At 36.6% G+C, this 14,887-nt stretch overlaps 1 protein-coding gene across 4 annotated transcripts in view; it reads left to right on the forward strand.

The window, feature by feature from the left end:
- The window catches only part of KDM4C (lysine demethylase 4C), a 265,656-nt gene that overhangs the window by 26,341 nt on the left and 224,428 nt on the right, over positions 1–14,887 (forward strand). For all 4 annotated transcript variants that reach the window (XM_065655476.1, XM_065655477.1, XM_065655478.1 and 1 more), the window contains exons 4-5: positions 1,601–1,715; positions 11,770–11,963. In XM_065655476.1, the coding sequence (XP_065511548.1) occupies positions 1,601–1,715; positions 11,770–11,963 (309 nt within the window). The remainder of the gene's footprint in view (positions 1–1,600; positions 1,716–11,769; positions 11,964–14,887) is intronic.

Below are 14,887 nucleotides of genomic sequence, written 5' to 3' on the forward strand. Positions count from 1 at the left end.
GACTGAGAGTTTCATTCACAGGCAGTTCATGGTTGCAGACATACAGTGGTTTCAAGCTGGATCCATCTTTTTGAAACACCTTGTATTACTAGCTGTGGGTCTTTGTAAATATTCTTCACTGCCCTTGAGAAAATGTGTCATATAGCCTCCTATGACACTCTTAATGCAGTCTATATTTCTTAAACTATGAAGTAGCTGAGAGACCATATTCTCCAAGTAAAATAATTTTGTTCCTTAATGAAGAAGACTTCTCTGTTAAATGCTCTTGAGTATTGTGAAGTTATCCATTTCCTTTGGGAAAGAGAGAAAGGCTATGAACATCTAAATTAAATCATATTTGCCATTAAAAGGGCCATATGTGCTCAGCCTAATGCATTGCATCTTTTATTTGTTTAGGCATTCATAATTCACCATTGAACCAAAGTGCTTTTCCGCTTTCACCTCTGGGAAATATGGGCATAACTGCATCCCGTAATCACGATACTTGTGTTAGGGTAACTAAGTTAATGTATTGATATTACTCAGTGCCAAGCAGAAATACAAACTCATTTCTGGAGCCTTATCATGAGAAATAATTGAAACAACTCCATTGTGGAGAATGCTTTGGTTAAGACATGTTTTGCTAACTTGCTTGTCTTTTTTCTGTGTTATCGCGTGATATAAATGTTCCTGGTCTACTTAATTTTTGTATGTTCGAATTTTCTTTCCAGTAGTTCCAGTGTAGTAAGTTGGTAGTGCTAATGTGAACTTCTCAGATTTGCAATAATGAGGGAGCAGATTTTCTTTTCTGAAGACCTAAATATGGGAGAATGGAGACCTGACAGAGGATCCTAAGGCAAAAGCTATTAATGGATGTTTTCTATGGTAGTATGCTTGTGTTGTGTTCCCACAAGATTTTACATGAGGTTTGAGTAACCTTCCAAAAGTATATATCTAAGTATATTTACGTACATAAAAGTATGGTGCCCTGTGCTGCACTAAAAGAATAAAAAGAAAAATTCCCTTATACGTGTGTGTTGGTTTTTTTGTGTGGTGGTGGTTTTTTTTTCTTCACTGAATGGTAGAATTTTTCATATCTGCTCTTTGAAACATTATGCCTTTTCTCAAAAAGTTTTTCTGGGAAAGGAAGAAGAGAGAAAAGTACAGGCTGCTACTTGACAGAATTAGTACATTCGAGTTGTTCTAAGACAGTCTTGCTCAGGACCTACCTCTGTGTCTTTGCAGTGCTGGTAGTGACTCAGGAAGATACCAAATACTTTTCAGTTGAGTGGTTTTTCCATGTGTGTCTTTTTTTATGGAAGAGAAACAGAAGGGGGAGCCTCAGCCTGAGGACAGTCAGTAGATGTGCTGTTTTGCTGCTGGAAATTCGAGAAAATGTTGTATGGGTAGGTGTATGACTTCACTTAGTGTAGCTGTCTGGTAGGAGGTTATATGTTATGGTGGCTTGTTAAACTAATAATTCAGGACAACTAATAATTCCTCAGTGAATTTGGGATAACGTGACATCAGAATTCAGTTTGCAGTATCAGAAACATAGTACATTGTGAAGGATGGTTGTTGAAAGACTCTGCTGAACCTTTGCCTACCTCTTCCTCTGCAGATACTGCACCCCAAGATACGTAGATTACGAAGATCTGGAGCGCAAATACTGGAAGAACTTGACTTTTGTGGCACCGATTTATGGAGCAGATATCAATGGAAGCATTTATGATGAAGTATGCATAGCTTTTTATCTGGTTTATCTCTTCCAGCCCTCTTAAAGGGTACTATACTTACAGGATACGTTCTTGCTTTGTGACTGACAATCTGTCTTTGTTTTGAAATCTTTGTCTTACCCACTTTAAAGACTCCAAGCAAAGTTGAAATTAACTCTACATCTGAAGAGTCAGAAACTTCTGTCCTTAGTAGGATATTGCTACTCTTCCTGATCATAAGACTCTTCCCTTTCTTCACTTTGAACTTTCGAGAACTTTGAGATTCCTTCCTATTTATTTATTTGTTTATTAACATTTCGGTATGTGTGTTATCTTTGTACCTCTGTGGAAATCTAGTGATATCTTTTAATTTTAAAGTTATTTAAAATGAAATACATTATTTCTCTCTCTTTTCCTGAGGAAGATGGATAGCTGTACTTTATACATGCTTGGAATGCCTGCAGTTTCCTGGAAATGTGCTTACAATTACTATGTACCTCTGAATTAAAATAGATAAAATAGAAACTTCCTAGGGAAATGAATTTTGCTGGTTACTTGCCAAGATCTCCACAAATAAAAAGTGACACTTTAACATAGATCTCATTATGCAAAGAATAACAATATCCATTGATATCAGTTAGGCTGTGTAAGTAGCTATAGGAACTAGATTTTGAAAGGATTATTGAAGTAATGAGACTAACAGAAGAACTGTTAGCATTTCCAAAATGATTTTAGGATTTTACAAATTCAGGGCAAACTTCTATCCAAAAGTATCTATCATGTGTTGAGATTCTGAGTTATTTCATGTTCTGTGTAACTGCCTTCTCCAATCATTTAAAAGAAGAAAAAAGGTAGAATTTCCCTGTGGCAGATGGTCTGAGGCTCTGCTAATATTTCATATGTCTTCACAGAAGAAAAATTACTTGAAGGCTCTGTCCAAAGATAAATATGGTCAGCCAAGATAGCTGAAGGCAATTCAATTTTTGCACTGAGTTGTATGATCTTTGAAAGATAACTATAAATGTCCAATGGTCTATTGTTTAGAGAAAACAGCAAGTCCAAATAGCTGTATAAAAATGATGTAGAAAAATAACTGAAGATTCTGACTTGGGGTGTTTTGGTGAAGAGACATTCTAGGCGGTTTTACTTTGCAGAGACCAAAATGGGGCACAGGAAAGCAGTTTTTCTTTCAAGATGTAGAAGCTTGCCCTTTATATATTTTTTTCTTCTTCTTCTTCAACATTGGCAGATAATACCTTCTGATGTAGCTTTTTACAAATGTACAAATGTGTTTTCTTTGGTCTTTAGTATCTTAAGTTTACTGTTGTATGAGCAATGCAGTAATATCCAATTTTGAAGTGCTGACTGGTCACAGAGGAGGTCAGATATTTCCTTCTTGTGGAATTGCACTCTCATTAGATTGGGAGGCTGAGAAAGGGAGGTAGAAAAAGCAAATGGTGAATGAAGTGAGAAGAGCAGCATTCAGCAATCTTAACTCAGCTGTTGCGTGCATGGGGAGAGGAGACAAAGCACCGAAAGTTGTAAGGAGCAGGGAATAAAGGAGTGGGGAAGAAAACAGTAATAGGTAGAATAGAAGAACCTTAATGGCTATGATTAAATGGATGTTATTTAAAAGTAAATAACAAAGGAGAAATGTCAGTGAAAGGAATAGACGCTGAGCAAAAGAGCTGAACAGACTGAGCAGTTAATGTGACAGCAGTGTCAGTGCCACGTTGTAGACCCAGTGGGGTTTAGAGGAAAAGAAGGAAAAAACACTGGTGCCAAACTGTTCATGAGGAAAGTTATGGATGCCACTGATTAAAATATTTTCACTTAGAATATTTTTGCCGAAGTTAATTTTTGGCCAGCAGATGGTGGACTTGCACAACTAATATTTTTCATGTCTTTACATTTGAAGATGGTGCTAAGAAAGGATCTTTTTGATTCTGTTTGTAATTAGAAGCTATTCTTATGTGTTCATTAAGTTTGCTTCAGGATTGTCATTATTCAGGGAAAAGAGATGAATACAATTAGCTGACATTTTGGACAACATACATCAGAAAGGGCATGGTGGTATTAATTTGTCGTAACAGACTATTTGTGATAAACAAAATCAAATGCTTGCATTTTACAGAATGCATTTTATAGAAAACAGGATGTTATAGATGTTGCGTTTAATACAGAAGGGCAGAATCTGGCAGAATTCCAGGTAGAAAAACACCAGGAACTTAGTGAAAATGTGTTGTATACATGTAATTTGGCCATCAAAATTAGTGAGAAATGCTGCTGTACTGAAAGTTCTTATTCTTTAGTTTAAAAGTTTACATTACATTTTGTTTTCCACATAGTAATGTTCAATTTTACATTGAGACATCTATATCTGAAGCTTGATGAACCTTTGATTTTTTTTTTGTTTTGTTTTTCTATTTTGATTTTTTTTAAGCAAAAATATGGTTATTTGTGGAATTTAGCACCTTGCTGGCATTGTGCCAGAGAGATCATAGGTCTTGTAGGTTTTTTTGCTTTTCTTAGATCAGAGAATGACAGATTCTGAGGGGTTTGGAAGATGGTGCAAAGTTATAAAGCCTGTATTATATGGAACAGCAAAAAAAACCCCCAAAACAACCACTAAGAACAAAGCTACAAATGCATGCTTTGAAATTTGACAACTGGCATCAATGATTCAAAGTTTATCTTTGTGATATTCGGATTATTCCAGAATCTATGTTGTGTGTTTGTAATGTATTTATGGGTATTTGACAGCTTTGAACACAGACTAAATGTTTATGAATAACCTATGAGAAAAAGTATTCTGTACACTGTATAGAGCTTTTTAGAAAATAAATTCAAGATAGTTGAATGTTTGCTTGAAATATCATTGTGTGCTGTACGCATTTTAATTGCTGTTACATTTAATTACAGTGCTTTTGTAGGAGAATGACGGTGTAGGTGACCCAAGAAAAAGCATAGCACTAAGGAATAGATTGTAAGGATCATTATTTTTGTTGAGATTATAAACATTATTAGATACATGTTCAAAGTTCTGTCTTTTTGTTGCTGTAAGGTCATGTGGATTTGAGTGACAATTAATATTCCTGAGTTTATAATGTCAATAATAAAGCACCAATCTCACCAAAGCACCAAGGTCACCAAGCTGCAGTTGTTAAACTGATTCATGAATTGTTTATGAACACCTAAGAGTGATGATTGTTTAGGAAGTTTAATAGAGAAGTGATTATTTTTATAGTTATTTCAAGAGAGCTGTTTTCCTTGAGTTAGAATGTACGTAATGCCAACTTGAGCCACCCTGGACTATGAATGACTAGTTTGTGAAACACTTGCAAAAAATTACCATTCCTGTCAGGAACTGGAAGGAAGCGAGGTGTGTGTGTTGTGGTGGGTTTTTTTGTTTGTTGTGGGGGTTTTTGTGTGTGGGGGTTTTTTTTTGTTTGTTTTGGTTTTGTTTGTTTGTTTGTTTTCTGAAATCATTCTTATTCTTTTCATTAACTTCTGTGGCAATCGTACCTGTGAGTGAATTGAGGAGTGGGACTGACCTACTTTTCTGTGCAGTCCCTGTTCTGCTGCCTTACCCTTAGGCCTTCCACTTCTGTGCCACTCACAACCGTTGTTTAAACTGAACTAGCAACCACTCAGGCCACAGATTGTTTCCTTATTGTATGAGATACAAGGTGTTCTCTCTTTCCTGTGTTTTTTTTCTTCCTTAATTAATTTGAAACTGTATTTGTATGGAAAAATGGGGAGGACATACGAAACCCCTGCATGAACTGATGTAGCAACCAGGGGGAAAAAAAAATCTTCCTCATTTCAAAAGAAGTTCCAAAGAAAAGTAACTGATTTGATGTTTATAATGAGTCATAAAATACACCTGACTTCAGTGCTGGCAATGGAATCTGCTGTTCAGTAGAGAAAAGCCAAGGTTTGGAAGGAGCGTGTTTAAATATTGTCTAGCCTCTCTCTTACCACTCTTCTTCAGCTCCTGTCTTGAAGATACCACTTTACTTCCCTTTTTCTTGTCTTAGTTTTATTCCTCCTGATAAGACAATTCCTACTGCCTGCCTTCTCCCATGTCTAAGCTGTGGGGAGCATATTTGATTAGTACTACAAGAGGGATTGATTCAGTGGATTTTGTAGGCTAACAGTTGGGTTTTTTTGCCAAATTGTAGGTACATCTCTAATGTAATATTAACTCTAGCAACAAATGTACTCAAGTCTTCTGCTGTATCCCTTGACAGAGCAGCTGACTTGATTGTAAAGCAGCACCGTGACCTTATCTGAAGAGTTTGGATTTGACCATGAAATGAGTTAGGGATGGCATCTGAGTTGTAATGTAACCTAATGCTGCAGGAGAGCAGTAGGGCACAAGCAATCCTAGAGTTTCTGGAGTGCATTTCCTGACCAAAGTTGTCTGCTGGACCTTGTACTCACAAACAAGGTAGGACTTACTGCAGATGTGAAGGTTGAAGGCAGCCTTGGCTGTAGTGACCATGAAATGCTGGGGTTCAGGATCTTAAAAGAAGGTGTCAAAGACAGCAGGACCACAACCCTGGCTTTCAGGAGAGCAGAATTTGGCTTCTTCAGTGATCTGCTTGGAAGAGTTGTGTGGGATAAGGCCCTGGAGGGAAGAAGGGCCCAAGAAAGCTGGTTGGTATTAATCTCCTCTAAGCTCAAGAGTAGTCCATTCCAGCGAGCAGGAAGTCAGGCAAAAATGACATGGACCTGCATGGTTGAGCAAGGAGTTTCTGACAACACACAGGGATAAACAGGAAATATACAGGAGACAGAAACAGGGATGTGTAACCTGGGAGGAATACAGACACACTGTCCAAGTATGCAGATATACAACTGAGAATGTCAGAGCCTACCTGGAACTGAGTCACAGATGTTAAGGGCAACAAGGACTTCTGTAAGTGTAAACCAGGGATCAATACTGGGTCTAGTTGTGTTTAACATCTTCATTAATGGTTTGGATGATCGGGCAGAAGTTGCAGATGATACAAAACTGGAAGGATCAGCTGAGATGGCAGCAGGTCATGTGCCATACAGAGGGACCTTTACAGGCTGGAGAAACAGGCAGATGGGAACTTCACAGGGACTAAACTGTACAAGTTCAACAAGAGGAAGTACAAAGTGCTGTACCTGGTGAGGAACAACCCCAGCTATATGAGGTATATGTTGGGGGCTGAAGGCTGGAAAGCTTTCCAGCTTTCCAGAAAAGTCCTTTGGGCACCCTGGGCCACACTATGTTGAACACAAGCCAGCAATGTGCCAGTGCAGCACAGCTGCCTAGCAGTGTGCTAGGCTGCATTAGGAGGATTAGCTGCCAGCGGGTTGAAGGAAGTGTTCCTTCCCTTTTATTCAGCACTGGTGAGGCCCCACTTGAAGTGCTGTGCTTCTGGGCTTCTCATCTCTTCCTGAAGACACAGAGCTACTGGGGGGAGTTCAGTGAAAGGCCACTAAGATGAAGGGACTGGAGCATCTGTTACATGAGGGAAAGCTGAGAGAGCTGGGACAGTTCAGCTTAGAGAAGGCTCAGGGGGCACCTCATCAATGTATAAAAGTACCTGTAGGGAGAGTGCAAAGAGGACAGAGCCAGGCTTTTACCAGCAGTGCCCAGTGACAGGACCAGGGGCAATGGGCACAGACTGAAACACAGGAGAATTCCTGCTGATGATCAGGAAACACTTTTCCACTGTGAGAGTGACTGAGCACTGGCACAGGTTGCCCAGAGAGACTGTGGATTTTTTGTTCCTTGATGAGATAGTCCTACAGATTATCTTTTGCAAACTGACGACCAGAAGTATATATCTCACATGCCATCCTTTACAGTAAATACAGTATGTTACTGGGTAACTTAATGAGGTGACATAGACTCCTTTTTTTTTTTTTTTTTAATGTAGAAAGGTCTGCATTTTTTAGCACACAATTATGTGAAAAGTCCTTTCTCTATGACCTACTGATAGTTGAGATCAATGTGATCATTCCTTCACTTGTGTTTGGTTCTAATGTTCATTACCAAAGAGAATCTACTTCCTTCTGTGTTTTTTACCACCCTTTGAAAGGGTGCTGCAAAGCAAAGGTTATATCTGAAAAGATACTGAGAAGAAAAAAACAGATCAAATAAAGGAGATAGTTTGTATTTCCTAATCTGTGTGTTTATGATGCAGATATTCTGTCTGTGTTTTATGCACTTTGAAGAAGCAATAAAAACCTGGCAGGTTTTTTATTGTCTTCATTGGTGTGAGTGAGTGGGTGTGTGGAGGGAGAAGTGGGTGACCAAGCACAAATTTTTCTGTATGTTTCTCCTACTCTTTTCCACCCTGTCTCTTAATTAGTTTTTTTACTCTTCTTTATTACTTGAACTGTTACAGTCAGTCATAGGGCATTTTTATTCCTAGTTGCCGAGCAGATGTCTTGTTTGCTAGGTTAATATTGAAATTAATCCATGAGGTAGTCACAGGAAAAATTAAACACTGAAAAAGGATTGTGCATATTAATGCAAACATACACAAAATCACGTTCATAAAAATGTAATACATCATACTGACTGATTTGTTTAAGTAGAGGGCACAAGATAGTATCGTCACTATTTTAAGTACTTAAAAAAAAAAGGAATAAATAAAAATCATTTGGAGCCTATTTTATTCTTATCTGCAAAGAGGTCTCTGCTTAGAACCATGAGCTTCACTTTTTACCAGTATACTGAAAGCTACATTTTTCTTCATGTCTTTGAGAAAAGAATGGGTCAGCTCCTTCTGAACTGTGCAAGTGTTCCAATATTTGAGAAGTGAAGTGTCCCATTTTATTTCCACATTGCATTAAAAGCTGGTCCAGAGGCTGTCAAAAGAGTTGTAAAAACTTTTTGATAATAATTTAAAATAAGTTTGAATCTTCTACAAAAGTAGCGAAGATTGGAACACTGGTCTTCTAGATAAGCTGCTCTGTATCTTACAATATTTCTCTGAAGAAATACGAAGTAAATCTAATGTGTGTAGCAATGATCACAGATAGTAAGATGTTTCAAGCCTGTATTTCTTTGGAAAGAAAGAAAAATATGTAATTTTTCAGCTTTTTTCTTGATTTTGCATTGTGTGGTACAGCTGTCAAAGATGGCAGATATTCTTTAAAGAATTTGCCATCAAAAACGTGGATTAATTAGAAATGTTTTATTTACACATTCCCTTGAAATTATTACAATATTCTGATATTATTATGATTTTTCTGAGTAGAATAAATGTTTGATATTTTCCTAACATTGAATAGATTACAAAGTCTAAATGGGTTTTTACATTTGTAAGAAACTACCAGCTACACCTTAAGGTCTACTGGTGTTCTGATAATGGTTATTAGATATAGCATAAGCTGCTAAGAGGTACTTTGATTTTGAGAAGTATGCCTTGACCTGTTAAACTGCTCTTTTACAGCTCCTGTAATCTTTTTAGTGTGCATTGCAATTGTAAAGCTTAAAAATAGTTATGTAACTGTTTGAAAAGTTAAAATAGGTATTTTACTTAAAAATTCATGTAAGCATTTTACTTAATGTTTTGGAATGTTAAAGATATATCTCTGAGGGAAAGTAACAGCTTTATAATAATTTGTAATAATTACTTGTAACAATCTAGGCATAGATATAAAACTGATTTATTATTTATTTTTAAGTTCAAGAACTGTGGGAAGAGTTAAAATGAATTTGTGTGATTTTAGTATTTCAGCCAGTTTCAGTGGACATTTCCTTTTGAGCTAAGACTGCTTGTCCAAAATAGTCTTTAGGAAATGGAAATAGCTCATGCATTTTGGATGTAGAGGTTGTGGATTAAGTATTTTGTATGTTTGGTATTTTGAAGCAGAATTGTTCTCCATGGGAGGATTTACTTTCGTTTTAGGGACAAACCACTAGCAGTTTGCTTGGTGACTAGTTGTGATTTGACTTAACAGAGGGTGAAAAGATGAGATGTGGTGTTGAAAAAAGACTTAATTTATTCTCTTAACTATCCCTCCATTCTTTTTAAGAGAAGAGCAGAATTTCAGGATGTTATGGTTGCTAAAATCTTGCATGAATTAAATAAGGTGACTGGGTGAATTAATTGGTAAAAAGCCCACAGAGTACTGTTAAGTAGAAGGGCAACACCTCTGTCTGGAGAAACCTTCAATCTGCAAATTGCTGCAGGCTGGAAGGGTATTCTGGGGAAGTACTGCTTTGCTCACACTGTTTCTTGTCTGCTTTTGGCCACTGTCAGAAAGAGCATGCTGCTTAGATTAACAGTTGATTTTTATCTGGTGTATTTATTGTCGTCTTCTAACCCTGTAGGTGTCTGTGTGCCTACATGGTTGAGTCATTGCTCTTGTGTTTTTGTATTAATTTGTGTCTCTGTGCACAATTTGAGAATGAAGATAAATTTTAATGTGATTAAAAAAACCAAAATCTGTAAATTAGTTTGAGGAATAATTAGTTTTCTTCAAACAAATTTTATATCTATATTTTACAGCTCTACTACTTTGCTGGTCATTATGATTTTTAGATTTGAAAGGTCCAAATTTTATGAGTGTCTACTATTTGAGTTCATATTGGTGTTCAGTTTTTTTCCCCTTTGATAATGGTTGTTTTGGTTTTTTTAAATTTTTTTAAATTCCAAGTGCCTTTATGTCACACAAATTCATCAAAGCCAAAGCTTCCATTTAAAACAAATAAACAAACAAACAACCAAAAACCAAAACACCCCAAAAACCCAAAAGGAACAAAAATTGCTGTTTGGAATAAACTCATTCTGTAAAGTCCTTTACTCCTTTTTAAAAGTCCTAGATAACTTACAGATAGTTTTCCTTACTAAGTGAAATAGTTGTAGCAGGCAGTCTGAAGTGCTTGTTCAATGAGAAGACTGAACTTCATGCAGAAGTTACAGTCTTGTATATCAGTGCTAGCTCCTGCATGTGTAACATGCTTGATATAAAATCTCAAAAAACAATGAAATGAAAACTGAGAGTATTCAATGTTCATGTCTTCTTGCTTTAAACTGTATTCTTATTTCACCACCTGCCCAGCTTGAATGTCACCATGTTTCTTAGTCCTAATGAGCTGCATCAGGTCTACAGTGTGCCATCAATTCATTCCCCAGATTTGAGTAAGATTACCAGAACTGTGCAGAGTTCAGTGATGAGGGTGCAGAGCAGGTCGTGGTTAAGAGGATGTGTAGGGGCTGTCTTCCCAATAAAGAAATTTGCCTGAATTGAATTTGGAATAGTTTTGATTGTATTTCTTGTTTTTCTGACTGCTTGAGCACCAGCTAATGTCTTGCCTGGAGGTGCTAATAATTGCTGTTATAATGAAGTCTAATCTCTTTCTCTTCAGTTTTGTAGCTTTGATCTTGGTTATACTGACTCTTACATGCTGTATTACCTGAAATTAGAATTGCACTTTGTGGATGAAGCTGAAATACAGCAAAACCTAAATATATGGCTTTCTGAATGGCTTTTAAGATACATATGTTACAGGCAATAATGTAAGGAAACAGCTGAAATCCCATGAAATCAATAGATTTCTTCCGTGGTATATTTCTTATTCAGTATATCATTACAGTTAGAAATACATCTGAAGTGATGTAGTGATTTTAGGTTTTATACTTTTCAGAGAAATGGTAAATTTATGCATGTAAACTAAATTTTTAAATCCTTTTGCATACTATTTAGTATTACTTTGTAAGTAATTAAAAAGAGTAGATGGACTCAGTGAAACTTAGTGGCTTCCAGCTATCATCTCATAAAAGATTTTTTCTGTAGCTATTATTTCTATCGTGTATAGTATTTCAATCCATGTTAGATTTGATGTATTAAGTGTTAAGCAGATATAGAATTCTGTATGTTCTCTGCTCTGAATATCTCAGACTTAAAACCTAATAATCTTTCTAAGGTCAAGATAATTTTTCCTTGGGTAACTTCAACCGTCTTCTAAATTGCTTACAAATTTGCATTAATCTGCTAGATCCTGTGTGTATCTTTTGGCTGAGACTATTATGTAAAATTGCATTACTTTATTAATACATTTGTTATGTATCTTTTTTAGGGTATTGAGGAATGGAATATTGCCCATCTTAATACAATATTGGATGTTGTAGGAGAAGACTGTGGAATTTCTATTGAGGGTGTAAATACGCCATATCTATATTTTGGCATGTGGAAAACAACATTTGCATGGCACACTGAAGACATGGATCTCTACAGTATTAATTATCTCCATTTTGGGGAGCCGAAGTCATGGCAAGTTTAAATTTTTACGAAAGATTATTTAATTTATCTGTTTGTTTCAGCTGGGTTAACCAAACAGATGAGGTACAATTGCTTCACAGTGATAAATTTCAGTGAAAAGCTAAGATAGTAGTGGTGTGTTTTGTTTTTTTAAGCTGAGAATGCTATGAAATATGTGAGATTTGTAATGTAAGGAAGATCACAGTAATGCATTGTTTTATTTTAAAGGAAAAGGCTAATAAGTACATAAGGCTTATCTGAGTTCAACAGAAAAAGATTGTAATGATTGAATACGGGAAGTTGGGATCCCCAAGGCTATTTGAGGAACTTCTGTAAGGCCAATTTGAAGTCAGTTTCTTTGGTTCAATTGTCCTTTATCATAAAATCTTTTTTTTTTCAAAATAACTATGAAGAGAATGCAAAATCATTAGAAAGATATATAAAGGATGTATTATGCTTAGTTAGGTTCTGGCAATTTCTAGTCATCCAGACTTACATGGAAAACTTTGTAGCTCGTAATTCCATAAAACATTATTGGTTATTTTATTACCCATACAAAAGACAAAGACCTATGCAACATCATGGGTTTAAACTAAGAAGGTGGTAAATTGGCCAGCTGTTGGTTTTCAGGTCATTGCTTTATGTTTACCTGCTTTTCTTGTATAGTGGATCTCTTGTGTTTAGACAGAGATGGTAAATACCACCTATTGTAGTAATGCAAGTCTGTGTTTTGAATGGATTAACTATATTTTAAAAAGCGCTGCTTTGATGGAATTAAACATACCAAGAAAGTCTTCTCAGCCATAAGAACAATATCTTTGTTAAAAATGGATGTAAGGACAGATAATTCCAAAACATTCTAAGATGACAAGACAAATTTAACTAAAACAATGATTGCATAAAAATTATTTTAGATTCTTAGGAATATTAAAAGTGCTATTTAAAGAAAAACTTGCTGCATATTTTAAAATTTCAAGTAGAAGAGACATTTATTTAAACCTTGAAGTCTTAGACATAATGGATAGAAGCTAAGAAAAAATTTTACTTAAGTATTTTGAAGAAGATATGAGTTGATAATATGATAAATCCTTTTCTAGTTTACAGATATTTGTTTACACTTCTGAATGTACACATTGACCTCTTTGTCTTTAGAAGAAATAGGGATGGATACGACTTCGTTTTCTGGACCACATGTTGTTAAGAAATGCAATGCTAAAAAAAAAATTGAAAGAAAGTTAAAGATTTATTTGTTGTTACATGTGTGCTTTTACTGGAGGATGCTGCAATAATTTATGCTAATGCTGTTCCTTTATCAGTAAGATGTGTCTTATGCTAATATGATGTTAGTGTAGTATTTTCTTCAAAAAAGTGGAGGATGAGTTAAACCTTAGGATACAGGTAGTAAAGATCTTGTCTGCTCTTAAAAAATTTAAACTGAGTTGACAAGTGTTTCCTTGGTGAAACCAAATACTCTGGCATGTGCAGGGCATTACCTTTGTTGCAGGGCAACAACAAAGTCTGGCGGATGGTCTCTAGTAACCCTTGCCTTCCCCACAAAGGAAAGGGGAAAATGAAGAGACTTACGGGTTGGAAAATTAGAACAGCTTTGCTAATGAATAATCCTAATGATAAGAGAAATAATGCAAAATAGACAAAACCAATGTTGAATCTCTGGAGTAGCTGCAGTACCTGTAGCCAGTCAAGGGCCCCTGGGGGGCTGGTGTTGTGCCAGCAGCTGCAGGGCAGACACCAGTAAGTTCTGGACTGGAGCCTGCAGTAGACAGGAATTGTATTCAGGAATGCAAGGACTGGAGTAAGGCTCAGGATCACAGGCAGGGTCCTCTTCAGAAGCCAGCCATGAACAAAGAAAGCAAGATCCTGGTGATCCCTCAGCTGTAAACTGAGTATGATATGTAGGGCATGGAATACCTCATTGGTCAGTTTGGTCACCTGTCTGCCCTGCAAGTATGATCCTTTTATGACCCCTCACGTGTAGAACATAAGAGGTCTATCAGCAGCCTTGCCTGCTATAGGAATAAAATATAAACATGGGTCTTTCTGCATAGGATTCCTAGCATTAGCTCAATAAAACTCTAAACATCAGGTGTAACCAGCTCTGGAGTGGACTCTGAAAACATTCAGCCAACATCAGGAAAATGCAGTTACTTAAAAGAACTTAGCTGAACAGAAAACTCACTAAAGAGAATGGGTCCTGTTTTAACCAAAACCAGGACACATGTTTGTTTAGTTTTACTGGGTGTGCATGTAGTTCTTCAAGACAGCCACATTGGTTTTAGGAAGAATTGAAGAATATGTTATTAAGAAGCATGATGAGTAGTGTGGTTTTTGTGTGTTTTTTTTTTTCTTTTTTTTTTTTTTTTTCTGAATTGTAAGAAGACAACTGTTTCCACCTGGGAGCCCTGGTGAGAACTTCTAGGCAGCAGCTAAATCCGACTACTGTGGCAGTCTATGGAATTTGAAGCTTTCTCCATTATGTAGGCATAGATTAATTTCTTCTTATACTCTGGGCAATTTCACTTCCAAGATGTACACAAATAAGTTTATAGTTTTGTATTATCATAGAATCATGGAATAGCTTGGGTTGGAAGGGACCTTCAAAGGTCATCTAGTTTAACACCCCCCTGCAATGAGCAGGGACATCTCCAACTAGATCAGGTTGCTCAGAGCCCTGTCCAGCCTGGCCTGGAATGTCTCCAGGGATGGGGCATCTACCACCTCTCTGGGCAATCTGTTTGAGTGTTTCACCACCCTCATTGTAAAAAAAATTTCTTCTTCATGTCTAACCTGAATCTCACCTCTTTTAGTTTAAAACCATCACCCCTTGTCCTTTTGTAACAGGCCTTGCTAAAAAGTCTGTCCCCACCTTTCTCACAGGCTCCTTGTAAGTATTGGAAGGCTGCAATAAGGTCTCCTCA

The sequence above is a fragment of the Caloenas nicobarica genome, chromosome Z (assembly GCF_036013445.1).
Source record: "Caloenas nicobarica isolate bCalNic1 chromosome Z, bCalNic1.hap1, whole genome shotgun sequence".
Classification (NCBI taxonomy): Eukaryota; Metazoa; Chordata; class Aves; order Columbiformes; family Columbidae; genus Caloenas; species Caloenas nicobarica.